This window comes from Sinocyclocheilus grahami, unplaced genomic scaffold (assembly GCF_001515645.1).
Source record: "Sinocyclocheilus grahami isolate Dianchi unplaced genomic scaffold, SAMN03320097.WGS_v1.1 scaffold352.1, whole genome shotgun sequence".
NCBI lineage: Eukaryota > Metazoa > Chordata > Actinopteri > Cypriniformes > Cyprinidae > Sinocyclocheilus > Sinocyclocheilus grahami.
The window spans coordinates 923447-940695 of NW_015505531.1; the positions used below are offsets into that span (position 1 = coordinate 923447).

The 17249-nt window shown below is 35.7% G+C and overlaps 1 protein-coding gene across 1 annotated transcript; it reads right to left on the reverse strand.

Annotated features, from left to right (window-relative positions):
- Window positions 1–406: 406 nt before the first annotated feature.
- LOC107548650 (phosphatidylinositol 4-phosphate 5-kinase type-1 beta-like) lies at window positions 407–13635 on the reverse strand. The gene is made up of 11 exons (XM_016229424.1): window positions 13021–13635; window positions 11525–11593; window positions 7989–8133; window positions 7658–7793; window positions 4846–4926; window positions 4705–4753; window positions 4525–4609; window positions 4277–4417; window positions 2585–2708; window positions 1312–1417; window positions 407–1177 (listed from the first exon to the last, which is right to left on the reverse strand). Exons 1-11 carry the CDS (start codon window positions 13042–13044, stop codon window positions 1175–1177), a joined length of 963 nt encoding a protein of 320 aa, XP_016084910.1. The 5' UTR covers window positions 13045–13635; the 3' UTR covers window positions 407–1174.
- Window positions 13636–17249: the final 3614 nt, after the last annotated feature.

Below are 17249 nucleotides of genomic sequence, written 5' to 3' on the forward strand. Positions count from 1 at the left end.
CTTTTTGTAATAAACATATTAATATATAATACAATATATCATATACATAATATATTAGTTTGAACACCATTACATTGATATAAATAAAAAGCAAAATACTCATACTTATTCAAAAATTATTTGTCCTACTGAAACAAACACAAATACACCTCCAAGTGGACAGCACGCGACTACTGCAAGCAGTGAAAACACTATTGCAGGAACAGATGAAGAGCACTGGTGTGAGAGTGAGACATTATAACTGCTATCTTTAATTATGTCATAATTATAAATAAGTATTAGAATAACTTAAAACAAAAATGATTAGGGAATTAATGTGTCTTGCAGCTCGTCAGTCATATTTATTTAGTCATCATTATATGGATAGTATTCATACGGTGCTCGTGATGCAGAAAAAGTGGAAAGGTTCTTGTGAAGATGCAGCATTTAATAGCATAATAGCAACTAAAAACATTCTACATAAAAGCACATTTAATTCATATATTACTCTAATCAAAATACATTTAAATTTAAATACATTTTATAAAACGTTTTGAAAGATTTATGGCTTTTAACGTCTAAACCCATGTAAATCTTTAGACAAAAAAGTAACATTTACCATTATAATAGCCCCATGTCATTATATTATGCTGATTGTGCATCAAAATCACATGAGCAGACATAATAATCAATCCATGCTCACTATTGACAATGTTACTAACTTTTGGTACTAGTCACTGTTCTGTAATGATTACATGAAATCATTACTCACACAATACAAGGCAGGAGTGCTCACAATATAATTATACCAGTGTTATCATATAATAAACTTATTTCTTTGTTTGTATGACACATGCTTTAATCAGGTTGGTATCATGCCTTTAACATGCATACCAACCAGCATGTTTATGAGATAGTTACAGCACACTGGTCTAATGAGAGTGTAACTATTATTATACAACAAACTTGTGCTTGCAAGTAGGTACAAAGTGCACAGACAGTGTAAGGCACTGCAGTACTATAGTGTGGCAATCGCTCTGCCATTGTTTCAAACATAAGGCATTTCTCAGTCCATGTGTATTAGCAGCTAGAGATATCCATTGTGCAAAATTGTGGCGGGTGAGACAGCATGTCCACGGTTTCTACATCTAGTACATGTTTGGATGGCCCGGTCCACTTCAGAAGGCCCCACACTTCACTAAAAAAGAAAACAATATGAGCCACAAACACGGATCTGGAGCGAATGACACAAAAGAGATTGAGTTCCAGGGGAACTTCAGATCACGTGTCATTTGGTGAGAACCAATGTGACTTGACCCAACAATTACTGACCAAGTAGACATCCAGACCGGACTCAGGTGTGCTCGCCTGTGAGTCTGAAGCAAGAAGAGTGCTATCCTCCAATGCAAGAGTCGAGCTGGACGTCCTACGATCATCTCTGAGGACAAAAAAACACAGTGACATCAGTCAAACAAGAAGGTGCCAATCACATTGTGTTTAGCTAAAAAAAAAAAGGAGAGGAAGATCTGTAAAGGAATATGGAAGTTCATTTTTATTTAAACTAATATGCAGAGGTGTAAAGATTATACCTGAAAACAATACTTTGTACTCAAAGATGCACTCAAAGAGACATGCCAGTGAAAAATAAGAAAGAGTTGATTTGTGAGGAGAGCAATAACTTTTATTTTCTAAAACCGAAATAAAACGGAACACCTCAAAATTGCAAACAAAAGAAATAATAAAACCATATCCTTCAAAAAAAGTCTCTTCAGTATAACAGATAAATAAAATAATGATAAGTAAAATGAAAAAGTTAAAGCCTTCTTGCACTGGCAGTGCTGGTTTCGGCCTCATTGCCGGCTGCAGTCATGCCCTCATCTCATATCCACCTTATTTTCCAACGCGAATAAGCCGTTTTCTGTGAATGTGTGAGACTTCCGGTTCATTCGCCGCTGTAGGGAAATAACGAGAAGAATAACAACGTGCGGTAAACGGTAAAACTGTTTGCACTACAAACCAGTGTGTTCATAATTAAGATAATACATTAAAAGAAAATGGTAAGACACACCAGTTTGCAATATCAAGCAGCAAAACGAGCTGTATTGTACAGCTAAAAAATAGCTGGAAGCGGATGAGACCGGAAGCCAGACACATTCAATTTACAATTTTACACTCTCACGGGAAAATAAGGTGGATATAAAACACCAGTGATTCACAACCACTTGCTAAGAAACTCACATTCACGTAAAGTAGCCTTGTTGACAAGTTTGGGTGAGTACGTGCAAAACGCACAAGATATAGTACTTTCAGTGCCCTGTAGTTGGCGATATCACTTCTTTTGCTGCTGAAAAAGCTAGGTGCCATGCAAAATGTAATGTGTACTTGCAACACTCATTACAAATGTAGTGGAGCAAAAGGTACAGATGCTTATTCTAAAATATAGTGAAATAGGGTGCAAAGGTTGCTAATATCTTTGATACTCACTCAGTAAAACTACCAAAAAGATACTCAAGTACAGTAATTGATTGCATTTACTCAAATACTTTACACCTCTACACTTATACGTCTGTCTGATGGGAAAGTGTGTGTGTTTGTAGGTAAACACCTGGTTTCTGATTCAGTCTTCACATCATCTAGAGAGGAATTAGAAGACATAGTGGCGGCTGAAATCGCCGCGTTGAGTCTGGTGGAGCTTGGAATAACATCAGGTTTCTGAGAGGAGTGTGTTTCTGTCAAAAAGAAGCAGCATTGGAAGAAATGATGAATCTTGAATGTGTAAAAATATGGTATTGAATGGTATCCCCTTGTGAAACAAAGGTACACTTTAGCATACTTAAGAGCACTTATTAAACTGTAATGTACTATAGTTAAAATTTATATTAAATGCAGTTAGTTGAACTTTAGTGTGCTTTTTTGACCCACTTAGTTATATTTCTATTATCTTTGAAATGTGGTTAAGGTGCACTGCTGAATGTACTGACAAGCATTTATGGTCAACTAAAATATACTTTAATGTCAATTTTATTGAAACTTGTAAGTCATGTATTTAAATATACTTGTAATTACACATTTAGAATGATGAAGTTGCAATTTAAAATATATTAGCTTTAAACTGAATATCAAATAACACACTACGGTTAAAGTTATCATCTAGTACTTTACATGTGCTATAGTGTTAGTCAACACATCAAAATAAGTGTATTTCTTTAAAGAACGACAAAAAGATGAAACATTATTTAAAATGTACTTTAATGTAAAAGTTTTCATTTGACGTACTTTTTTAAAAGCCCACTTGAGTGTGTTGAGAAAGTCATGAAAGTGTCTCCCTAAGTACACAAAAGTGGCCTTTATTTAATTAATATTATATTATATATATATTTTTAAATATACTTTTAAGATTTGAAGTAAACTACAAGTGCACATTTAATACAATGAAGTGCACTATTTGTCACAAGGGATGAAATTATATTATTTCAACAAAGATAAATTCATTTTCAGTAATGAAAATTCTGTCATTATTTACTCACTCATATTGTTCCAAACTCCATGGCAAAAATAACAGCATGCAAGTTTGGAACAATTTGAGGGTGTATAAATAATAATAGAATTTTCATTTCTGGGGGTGGACTGTTCCTTAAAGGAAAAACTTATGATTTTTATACGTGTGTATTAGTTCTCTTCAAAGTCAATAAGCACCTGTATCATCGAGGTTTTCCAGGCTTTGTGCCCTCCTCTCTTCTTGACTCTCTTCTTTTACAGTCGACAGAAATTCCTGTGAGGCCGACCTACAAAAATAAGTGTATTTCTTTAAAGAACGACAAAAAGATGAAACATTATTTAAAATGTACTTTAATGTAAAAGTTTTCATTTGACGTACTTTTTTAAAAGCCCACTTGAGTGTGTTGAGAAAGTCATGAAAGTGTCTCTCTAAGTACACAAAAGTGGCCTTTATTTCATTAATATTATATTATATATATATTTTTAAATATACTTTTAAGATTTGAAGTAAACTACAAGTGCACATTTAATACAATGAAGTGCACTATTTGTCACAAGGGATGAAATTATATTATTTCAACAAAGATAAATTCATTTTCAGTAATGAAAATTCTGTCATTATTTACTCACTCATATTGTTCCAAACTTCATGGCAAAAATAACAGCATGCAGGTTTGGAACAATTTGAGGGTGTATAAATAATAATAGAATTTTCATTTCTGGGGGTGGACTGTTCCTTAAAGGAAAAACGTATGATTTTTATACGTGTGTATTAGTTCTCTTCAAAGTCAATAAGCACCTGTATCATCGAGGTTTTCCAGGCTTTGCGCCCTCCTCTCTTCTTGACTCTCTTCTTTTACAGTCGACAGAAATTCCTGTGAGGCCGACCTACACGGCTGGATAGAGTTTTTCTTCTTTCTCGAGGATGCACCACGGAGAGCTGAAAGTAAAAAGAAAGAGGGGAAAATGTGAGGTTTGGTACATCATTTCAAATGATCATATTCATTCAAACTGAATTCCATTGTAAATAATAAGCATTAAACTTACGGTGAATCTTTTTAAATACTGTGGTGCCCATGAACTTCAGGAATCTGTCAGCGTAGAAATTAGGTCTATGGACAGATACTGTGTCCTAGCATGCAAAGTAGCAAAGAGCCATAAATCATGATAAAGTTCAAATAGAAGTATATACAAATATATTTAATGTAAAAAAGAAAAACTACATACGCCATCATGCACAAGAGCTTTCCACGAGTGCTCAACCTTCTTTATAAATCTGTATATATGAGATAGAAATGTTCAATAGTCAAATAAGTCATCTTTAATTGAAATAGTAATTATTCTTATCTTTTGTCAGGTGATTCATACCTATAGGACTGCAGGATATCAATGATCCCCAGAAAGATCAGCAACTTCTCGTCTTTGTGTTTAGCAGGAATGCCACCCAATCTAGAACAAAAACACATGATTATTTCAAAACTAATCCAAGGTCAGTCATAAAACGTATTAGAAATATTTTAGAAACATGGAGGACATATTTTCAGCTTTTCAACATTATTCAACATTTCAACATAATCAGAGAAGTTTTATTTCACATATATATGGTACATTTTTTAAATGTCTCACAAAGGATGAATTTATTTGAACAAAAATACAGTAAAACTAGTAACATTGGAAAAACAATTATTACATATTTCTATTTGAATACATGTTAAAATGTGATTTTATTGCTGTGATCAAAGCTGATTTTTCAGCATCATTACTCCAGTCTTCAGTGTCACATGATCCTTCAGAAATCATTCTAATATACTGATTTGATGCTCAAGAAACGTTTCTGATTATTATCATTGTTGAAAACAGTTGAGCTGCTTAATTTGTTTGTGGAAACCATGATACTTTTTTATTTTCAAGATTCTTTGACAAATAGAAATGTCAAAAAGCAGCAGCCTTTATTTGAAACTGAGATCTTCTGTTTCAGTCATAAAACGTATTAGAAATATTTTAGAAACATGGAGGACATATTTTCAGCTTTTCAACATTATTCAACATTTCAACATAATCAGAGAAGTTTTATTTCACAGATATATGGTACATTTTTTAAATGTCTCACAAAGGATGAATTTATTTGAACAAAAATACAGTAAAACTAGTAACATTGGAAAAACAATTATTACATATTTCTATTTGAATACATGTTAAAATGTGATTTTATTGCTGTGATCAAAGCTGAATTTTCAGCATCATTACTCCAGTCTTCAGTGTCACATGATCCTTCAGAAATCAGTCTAATATGCTGATTTGATGCTCAAGAAACGTTTCTGATTATTATCATTGTTGAAAACAGTTGAGCTGCTTAATTTGTTTGTGGAAACCATGATACTTTTTTATTTTCAAGATTCTTTGACAAATAGAAATGTCAAAAAGCAGCAGCCTTTATTTGAAACTGAGATCTTCTGTCTTTACTGCTGTCATGTTCCCTTTTAGTTTCAGTTTCACCTTGTTTTCATGTGTTTTGTTCCTGTGTCCTTTGTTCTATCACTAGTTTGTTGCCACAGTTACTCATTGGTTCGTTGATTATGTTCGCCTGTGTCTTGTTTAGTTCCTCATCAGCCTGTGTAGTTATACGCCCTCAGGTTCCTCAGTCCTTTGTTCGGTATCATCTTTGCATGTTTTGTGTAAAGCTGTTGCGGTTTCTGCTACTCTTACATTACTGGATTATGTTAATTTGTTTTTATTGTTAATAAAAGTATTTAGGCTGTACATAGATCCATGTCTGCTCTTCATTGCCTGACCCACCATGACAACTGCTACTTTCAATCTATTTAATGCATCCTTGCTTAAAGCTGCAGTCCGTAAGTTTTGCCTCTTTGTCGCCATCTCTGTTTGAAAACCTGGCATTGCAGCTGTGTGCGTAATTATCTAGCTTGCGTGGGTTGTGAGTCGGCACGGCTCCAGCACGGATGAATCTAATGTTCTGAAGAGTATGTGTGGCAGTCAGTCACCGCACCGGTGTGGATATTTACTGTACTTCGCAATCACAGATTTTTTACTGCTGTCATGTTCCCTTTTAGTTTCAGTTTCACCTTGTTTTCATGTGTTTTGTTCCTGTGTCCTTTGTTCTATCACTAGTTTGTTGCCGCAGTTACTCATTGGTTCGTTGATTATGTTTGCCTGTGTCTTGTTTAGTTCCTCATCAGCCTGTGTAGTTATACGCCCTCAGGTTCCTCAGTCCTTTGTTTGGTATCATCTTTGCATGTTTTGTGTAAAGCTGTTGCGGTTTCTGCTACTCTTACATTACTGGATTATGTTAATTTGTTTTTATTGTTAATAAAAGTATTTAGGCTGTACATAGATCCATGTCTGCTCTTCCTTGCCTGACCCACCATGACAACTGCTACTTTCAATCTATTTAATGCATCCTTGCTTAAAGCTGCAGTCCATAAGTTTTGCCTCTTTGTCGCCATCTCTGTTTGAAAACCTGGCATTGCAGCTGTGTGCGTAATTATCTAGCTTGCGTGGGTTGTGAGTCGGCACGGCTCCAGCACGGATGAATCTAATGTTCTGAAGAGTATGTGTGGCAGTCAGTCACCGCACCGGTGTGGATATTTACTGTACTTCGCAATCACAGATTCTAGCCTACGTCTTGGAATATATGACCCAAATAAGAATTTTCACCGTATATTGCCATCTGAACAAGAAACAAGTCTGCCACGTTTGTTCTGACCAACTGAGGAAAAAAGCATTACCATAAATCTTGCTACCAATGATGATTAAATCTAAAGATCGGTTAGCTCATATCACATCAAACCGTTCAAATTATTATTATTGTTATACTTTATTCTCAAATGATTAATGTTAACAACATCGGCATTGCGTGACTATGAGTCTGTAGATTTCAATTTCTGCACAGTCTAATCTAATTGTCATACTCTTCGAATTTCATATTAAGAAATTCTTTTAACTCAAAAAAGCTAATTATGCTCCCTTCGAACTGGTTTTATTTAAAATAAAAATCTTTGTAATGCCATGCTATCTGTAATCAGAAGCACATTTATATAAAAATACTACTTTCTTAAAAAAAAAAAAAAGTACTGACCCCAAACATTTGAACAGTTGTGTACAAATAAATATTTGGCATGTTTGACATTCTTTGTCTTTCTTTTCTCTTTACTCCACTCACGTGTCGTCATCGGCATCAGGAAGAGTCTCGGCTGCTTTGCCGTCTCCTTGAATGGACTCGCGGGCTGTGGAGTACAGGACCTTCTGCCCACCCTGACGCTTACTGTCCCCTATCCCGCCTCTCCCCCTCAGCGATCCTATACAGCATTGTCAGGAATCAACCAATCACAAAAGGTATTCAGCTGTACTAATTAATTATGCAGAAGATATTAAACAAACTGATAACTACAACAGAACTGTTGACATTTGGAACGGAGCAATTGTATCTCAATGTTTGAATAGGGAGTCTATGGCAACCACACATTACATCTGTCAAGTGTCAAGCACGGTACGCGTGCGGTAATACCTCGGGAGAAAGACACTCTCAACAACGTAGAAGTCTTGCATGAGAACATCTCTGTCTGGTTTGGAGGTCATATTGCCGACTGTGTACCCGATGCCGAGCTGGATGGCTCCTCTCAAGGCTTCAGCTGTGGGCTGGAGACAAACACACACAGACACACAGAAACTTAATGTAGAACAGGCCTCAGATCATGAGCAAATACTGACGTACAGGAAATCAATCATTGCTCTGCAGAGATAACGCCATTCTTATCAGCACTAAAAGCACACACATGAGAGGAAGTTGAAGACAAGGAAGTCGAGGCATATGGCTACGTTTGAGGCCTGGTTTTACAAGAAGTCATTTACTGCTAGAGTGCCACAATGTGAGCAAATAAATCGCAACTACTTAGCAACGCCCTGACAACCACCCACAACGAGTTAGGATTGTGACGCCTACTGCAGAGTGTAAAAATATCAAACATGTACAGTACTACAGTACATTTATCCCTCCAAACTAACTCTTTCACAATAATTTTCATAAATTATAATTTTGAATATTCATGATAACCTTACTGCATGAAGGCCTCTATTACGACAATAATGCACAAAACACATGCCCATATTTAACAATCAAAAGAAAAAATAAGAAATTATATTTTGCATTAAAAGAATTATGCCCATTTCTTTCATGAAAATCAAGCACATTTTAAAACCAAATTCTTGGTAACGTAATGTGTCCAGAAAAATTATTATTATTATTATTATCATCATATTTTTTCATCATTCTCATAATACATTCAGTAAAAAATCTTGTCCAGACAATTAATTTTTTTAAATTAAAATGAGTGTAAATAAAAGGTAGTACCATAAATACATAGTAGTATTAATACTTTATAAATAATAATAAATATAAAATATCAGTCAAAGTATAATTTCATATCAAATTAATAAACCATTTGAATTTATTATTTTAATGTAAAATAAATATTTTAGATATACAGTGGGTATTGAAAATATTCACCCCGTTTAAAATAACCACATTTTGTTGCTTTGCAGCCTGAAATGAAGACGGACAGTTTTTGTTTTATGCAGCTGTATTTACTCAGTGCAACTTATAACATCCAAGTGAAAGATAATAATACCAAAATGTCAGAAAAAAATATATAATAATAATAATAAACCCAGAATCACTGAGTTGGAAAAATGATCAGCCCCTTGTGTCAGTATTTTATTGAACCAGCTTTTGCTTTAATCACAGCTTTTAGTCTGTTGGTATTTTTCTCTGCTGACTTTGCACATCTATACTTTGCAGTATTTGCCCGCTCTTCTTTGCAGAACTGCTCAAGTTCAGTTAAATGTGATGGTGAGCATTTGTGGACTGCAGTCTTCAAGTCATTGCACAGATTTTCAGTGGGGTTTAAGTCTGGGCTCTGACGAGGCTATGCAAGGACATTCAGATTATCCGCCTTCAACCACTGTGTGCTGAGTTTTGCTGTGTGCTTTGGGTTAGAGGCTATGCAAGGACATTCAGATTATCTGCCTTCAACCACTGTGTGCTGAGTTTTGCTGTGTGCTTTGGGTTATTGTCATGTTGGAAGGTAAACCTTCTTCCCATTGACAACTTCCTGGCAGAGGGCAGCAGATTTTGACGGTATTTTGCCCTGTCTATTTGTCCTTGCCCTTGTCCTATTCTATCCTGACAAGTGCTCCAGTCGCTGCTGCAGAGAAACACCCCAGAACAGGATATCACCACCTCCATGCTTTTCTGGAGGAACGCTGTTATTTGGATACTGAGCTGTATTGGATTTCTGCCAGACATATCGTTTGGTGTTGAGACCAAATGATTCAACTTTAGTCTCATCTGCCTCAGAATCTTCAAGGTGTGTTTTGGCAAAGCTCAGTCTGACTGCATGTGGCCTTTCTTGAGGAGCAGCTTTTTTCATGCAACTTTCCCATACAAGCCACATTTGTGGAGAATTTGTGATGTTGTCACATGCACACAATGATCACTCTTTATCATAAATTCCTGCAGCTGCTTCAGAGTTGCTGTCGGCTCTTGGTCGCCTCTCTGAGCAGTTTCCTGAGCGACGTCCTGATCCAGAGATGGTCTGTGTTTTACCAAATACCTTCCACTTCTTAATAACAGACTTCACTGAGCTTCTAGGCATTGATAACGCTTTTGGAATTGTTTGAATCCATCTCTTGACTTGTGCCTGTCCACAACTTAATCCTGGAGATCTGCACCTGATTGAGTCTACAAGTCATGTTGAGGAGGGGGGTGATCCAGTTTTTTTTTATTACATTACATAATTTATTGGTGTTATTATCTTTCACTAGGATGTTACAGCTGAATAAAACAAAAACTGTGTCCGTCTTCATTTCAGGCTGCAAAACAACAAAATGTGATGATTTTAAAGGGATGTGATTCTTTTCTATACCCACTGCATGTTAATATTTATATCTAAAATATATTATATATTAATACATTATATAAGATTTATATATTCATATATAAATGAGATATTTTGTGGTATTATGATAATTAAAAGCAATGTGATGGAGTGGCTGCTAATATGAAAATAAGTTTTTTATTAATAATTCTTTTGATTTGGGGGTGAACATATGGATATGTTATATGCATATGCATACATAAATTATGAACATATCCATTTTCTGGAAGTATTCTAGATTTATTTATTTTTTTCTCTTAAACCTATTGTCCAATTATTTCTGTCATCTTTTGTTCCAGCTATTTATATACAGGAAATGACAAAATTGTCTCTAAACCCCACAAGCCATTTTTGGGCAAACATCCACAATGCGAATATGCTAATCTAAGATCATGAGCCTCTATGGTCCACATGGCATGGCACATGGCTATAGTGTGGTCACCGTTATGTAACAGTCAGCAGGAAAACAGCATTTCAGACAAACAAGTATGACAAATCAGAGTGGGATATGCAAAAATCAAATCCCACTAAATCCCAAAAGAGCTCACAGCACAAACGCTACATTGTGCCACAGAAAAATATGTTGGGTTGGGCAAAAAATAATCTATTGCACACCAAAGCCTAGAAACCAGACCGACAGAAAATGACAAATCATTTCTCCTAAACAATGAAATTAAATAGAGACACTTGCCGTAGACTCCTGCTTCTCAGATTTTCCTTCGTTAGAATAAGACCTCATGTATCTCACATGAGTTTCAGAAGAGCTATGCGACACTATCATTCATTTTAAAGCTTTATATTCTTCCTGTATGTCAACAATTGTCTCATTTGCTATTTTATGTTTCTGAGGAATTTTGGTTACTTACATTAATACTTAAAATGCAACTCAGAATTTTATTTACATTAGCAATACATTATTTCTTGTGCAGTATGCATCTGTGTAGAGAGTTGTCCAACTTCTTTATTTTATTAACCTAAATAATTCTTCAGCTTCAGCCAGTGATAAATACAATTAGAAGTGTAAATAAACTAAATCAATTCATCAGTTTATCACTGATACATACAGATAAAACATTGTTCTATATTTTACACACCTTTTTGTGGTCTTTGCCCCCGGTTTTTTGAGGTCTTCCACCTCTGGTCTCGTCTGCCGTTGAATTCATCTATTATTTAAGGTAAATATAAAAAATACATAATTACAATCATCAAAATTGCGATATGAATGTCTCAAGGCCCCAAAAATGATTAAATCAACATAATCATAGTGCACTATTAAAATAAGAATATGTAAAGGTAGCTTCAACTGTGAGCGCTGTGCACATTATCAAACAGGAAATTAAGTCATGTGATGTTCCTGTTCTTGGTAGAATTCAAAGCTGCTGATGCAAGAGATGCAACTCTAAAGCACCTCACCTCACAAGTTTCCTCCTGACACAGTTGCAACGTTTCAGTCGGACCATATCTGAATGATGCAGCATATATAATCACACAAAATTGAGAGAAGTTGGAGTTCTGCTTAGTGACAGGATGTTGGTAGTAAACACATGCAAAATTTGGGGAAAACACATGCAAAATTTAATACTTTTCCTTTTCATACAGCAGTGCTCTATTCAAATAAAGCTGTCAGTAGCCTCAGGGGCCATAAAAGCTGCTCGTCTATATGAGTGAATGTTACAAAATCATGACCGGGTCTCATTTCACCCAAAAGTCTGGGGATAATTGTCATGAAAATGATAGATAGATCTGCTACATAAAAATATAAAAACATATGAGCATATTAAAGTCATATGAACATAATTATTTGTACTGCTTGCGAAAGACATAATATGAATGATGGGTTAGTCCTGTTTTTTTTGCCTAGATATATTCATTTATTTAATTCAATGACTTGAAAACATATCTTCTATCATGAACATATTTTCAGTTTCTGAAATAAAATTCATTTTGATATTTTTGGAGGCATATCATTTCCAGGGTGTTCCAACTGATGACATCACGAAAAATAAATAAATAAATATAAAACCTGAAGACTTAGTTAATGCATAATGCATTATTATTATTATTATTTAGAAAAAAGTAAGCTTCACTGCATATTAATATATGAAAAACTACAAAACAAATCAAAGTCATGTGGTGCAACCAACATACAGAAACATGGAGGAAAAAGCAGCCACCTGAAATACCATAGCAATACCCTAGCAACCACCCACAACACCTTAGCACCTACGTGATGGCTTCATTTTCTTTATGCAAATATAATTTCTTCTTTTTTTCATTCTTATTTTGGAGTGAAATACAACCGTAGCCCTATCATGAACTGTATACACCACTTTGGCCAATTTTGTGTTCAGTGTACTCTCTCAGAAAAGTTATACCTTTCGGGGGTTCATTTCATTTCATTCAACTTTGTACCTTATTTACCCCTAAAAGTTGCATAGTAGTGCCCTGAGTGTTTATACTAGTACTCTAAAGTACTGACATGCACTATTTAGGGGTAGATAAAGTTGTCCTTTTAAGCGTACTTCCCCAGTGACAAGCTGTTGCACTCTTAAAGACACTTTTTTTTCTGACAGCATGGCATTTTCCTTACCTTGTAAACCGCTCTGCTGTTCATTAGACATTAATGTCGATGCATATCCAGCTGAAAATGATTCCAGGCGTCTAGTGCAGGAAGAATAAATAGAACATGAGTAGGTGTCAGGCATCTGTCAGTGACTGATACTGAAAGTGAAAGACATGAAGAAAGTGCACAAGCAAAGGAAACAGAGTGCTAAAGTGAACGTAAACAAAGATGGAAAGAATGTTTATGAGGGAAATGGAATAAGTGAGCGTTTAAAGATATTTATACATGCATTAAACACATGGCAAGCGCTGTGTGAGGCTCAATCGTTCCAGAAATGACAGATCACGTGCCCACACGCCACTGAATGTTATAAAACAGACTCTGCAAGATATTCAAATTCAACAGATGATGCTCACAGCCTATTTCCCGTTAATCTGATGGCAGAGCCACTAAACAAACATGTTTCTTTGCCATATCTCACGCCGATGAGGAACCGTTGAAAGGAGAAAGAGTTCCTACTTAAAAAAACATCTGAAATGTTAAAGCATCACACAGCTAAGGAGAATCATTGCAGGTTTTGATTAGTTTATACAGACATTATTTGATGTTTGATGTCAACAGAACTCAAGATCCCATATTTGGCTTGCTAATCGAGATGAGAAATAAGTTGTACATACCTCAGTGACACTAACTGCTATGAACCAACACAGCAACTAGAGGCTTAAAGTTTCCCGTACTGACTGGCTCCTTGCAGTTAAAATAATATCAGAAAAGACGGATTTGCAATTAATCATGAAATCTTTCCTAAGACAGCCTGGTCCTCAATGTCCCAGCCCACAAAGTAAGCAAACAATCGCAGCCGTAAGTAAGTACGTAAGAGTCTTGATTCTTGAGGCATGGCCTGTAAGGTAAGGAGGATATTGCTTAAGGCTCTATTGTTTTCACAGCTTTGCTGATTTGCTTGTATCTGTGTCAGCACTGCGGGTGATCAGATATACAGGGCACAAAGCTATAAACACTGAGCTTTATTATACTTTGTGCATTATAAACAGTAACCAGATTTTATAACCAATTTCAGACATTTAACATTGGTCAGCACTGAATACAGGATTTTAACATGAACAGCTGGCATAACTTACCATTAGGATCATAAAATGGTTACCTCTTGAAATTATTAGGCTACACAGTGAAAATGTGCTACATACAGTATATAAATATGCAAATAGAATCACAACAACCACAAAAAAGTATATAAATATCAACATAATTATTAGTGTTGCTTGTTACAGACACAATATGAATGATGGGTCAGTGCTCTTTTTTCATCTAAATATTAATTCTTTCAATTCATATATAAAATGACTTGAATATACCTCTTCTATGATGAGCATTTTTTTAATTTCGGAATTAAAATTCATTTATATATATTTTTTGGAGGGGGGGGGCGGCGGGCATGAAGTTTAAAAATCTAGAGTGTTTCAACTCTCCTGATATCATGATAAAGAAAAAAAAGGCAGCGGCTATTTGCACTATAGATGCTATTTACACTAAGTGAAAATTCAGTATTTTCTTAGTGATATGCTATTTTTACACTAAGTGCAAATTTACTCAATATTTAAAAATAATAGCAGCATTTTCTTTGACATAAGTGTAAATAGAAGTATTAATATTGTAGTACATTATAAAACAGTATACTATTGAGTGTAAATTATCATATTTATTCAAATTATTAAATGGATGCCGCCTTATACTGGGACAATAAAGCCCTCCCTACACCTACCCCAACCCTACCTGATAAACACTGTTATGAAATACCCATGAGCTGCTTTATTTCCACTTTTCGAATATTTCCTTCCTTTTTTCTTGAAAATAAATGCCTTTCCGTTCTGGTATGCAATGGGAAAAGGGAGAAGAATGAATTCGGCAAAGGTTGGATTTGAACTCGGGTCGACTGCGTCAAAATTTTCATAAGCAACCAGTTGTATAATGAGCACAAACTTCTTAAGGTTCAGACTAGCTAAAGAAATGTTGCTTTAGACTACAAGAACTAAAAAAGGTTTGGTTATCTAAATTTGACTCTCAAATCAAAATCAGAGATGTAGCAGTATAGTCAATATTACTGTTTACCCAAATATTAATATTACCCAAAAGGTTTATATAGTAATAACTGAAGCTCAGAAATGTAACATGGTCCGAGGCTTTCCCAGTTTAGATTTCCTGACCCCTAATTCCAACTCCCATGACCCGTTGACTGCATAACTAATCTGACTGGTAACAAGCCAGTACATTATATGTATGGGTAGACTTAAAAAAAGCCTATGTATAAATCTCTCCACAACTGGCTAGACGGACACATAAATGGACATTTTCCAGGGTAGCCGATCTAAACCTGGATGTTCTCAAAGGTCTAATCGTGTTTTTCAGACAGGGAACAAAGGGTTGGCCAGAAATAAGGATATTTGCAAGCCAAATCACAGGACGTCAGGATCAGCAGGGCTGAAATTTCCTCAAATCCTACAAAGTGCACAATAACCTAATTTTTTAAAACTATCACATCATCATTACACCCTCACACCCGGCCTGGACTGAAACAATAGGTCTTTATCAGTGGGGAGAGGCGTGGATTCGCGCACAGAAGCATAAGGACTGTTTGCATTTGGCGTGGAGAGAAGGGAACGCAAATGAACGCAAATGACACATGAGTCATGACATCAACGATCTCGTGACCCGCTCAGATCGCCTCTGTAAGCATGGGGCACCTAATAAAACAGAGCACTAGGCTCAGAATTAAATGGAAGACAGTAACCAACACAGATGTAAGCAATAGTGTAAACAGGATACAGAAATACAGCTTTTGAAGATCAACCAACGGACTTCAGATGGTTGCTGTGACCCCGGTTTAGATGTTATGTATTGTAAGTATGTCAAACTTGAAGCACAATAATCAAACTCGCTTAATGAGATCAAGCAACAAACTTTCTTTTTCCATACACGGAATACAGTGCTATCTTGTTTAAATACACTGTGTACAACATGCATAATCATATACGTACACTCTTAAACATAAAATGTTCCAAGTGGGTTTGTGCACTGATGCCACAGAAAAACATTTTTTTGGGTTCCATAAAGAAACTTTCAGTGAACAGTTCTTAAAAGAACCGTTTTTTCTTAGTGTAAAGAAAATTTTATTAATCTAAGAGAAACTGTTTCCGCCAAAAAAGAACATTTTGTGGAATGGAATGGTTGCATTGATGTTAAAGATTCTTCATGGAACCATCAATGCCAATTAAGGACCTTTATTTTTAAGAGTGTACGCTAGCATACATCTGCTTTATATCCATATTATGTATATACTGTGTGTAGCCTAATACATCTATGATATGAATGTTTAAGCCTACATAGATTATGCGCATCGGTTGATAATCATGCCTTCTCATTCTACTATAAAAACATGCAACTGTTACCTATTTCTACTTCTGACCCTTAAAATGTTGTTGGTGGTCACTAGATGTTGTCTGGTTGATTCAGACATATTATTTTTTATTTTTGACATGAATACAGAAACGTAATTAAATTGTTGTCCGTAATGTTTACATGTTCTGCATTGTTTGGAATTATTTTGAGTGAAATTTGTGTAAAATAAATAGTAAATTATGATATTTTGTAGTGCTGGGCGGTATACCGGTTCATACCGGTGTTTATTTTTGTTATGATATGAATTTTTAAAATACCGCAATACTGGTGTATGTCGCTTAAACAACGTTCAGAACGCGACACTGTCTGAAAGGGGTCCCTTTTCACTGTTGCACTGTGGTGAGGGCACAGCTGTATGTGTTACTAAGCGTGAACGTTCCGAAACTGAAGCTGTAGAACTAATAGAACGTGATGACACAGAAGAACTCATCCACAATATCCACATTGACCACCACAAATATCCACCGCCCCCTGCCATCAGCTCCCGCGTCTCACACACACACGAGCGCGACTTTAGCACTACATTTAGCAACTTTCAGACCCTTTAGCGGCTTTTTCCCATAGAATATTCATACTGACAAACCTAGCGACTTTTTTGGATAAACCTTAGCTATGGTTCAGTTGGAAGATTTCGCCAGTGCTGTCCCGCGAACGCGAGGTCTGACTTTCCCGGAGAAGTGTCAGCTCTCTCGGCATCTGTTCTGTGCAGTGAGCCGCAGAAAAGCAGCGCATTCAGTTGGCCGCACCGCAGCCGACTCGTCAATAAATGAGTACAAAACAGC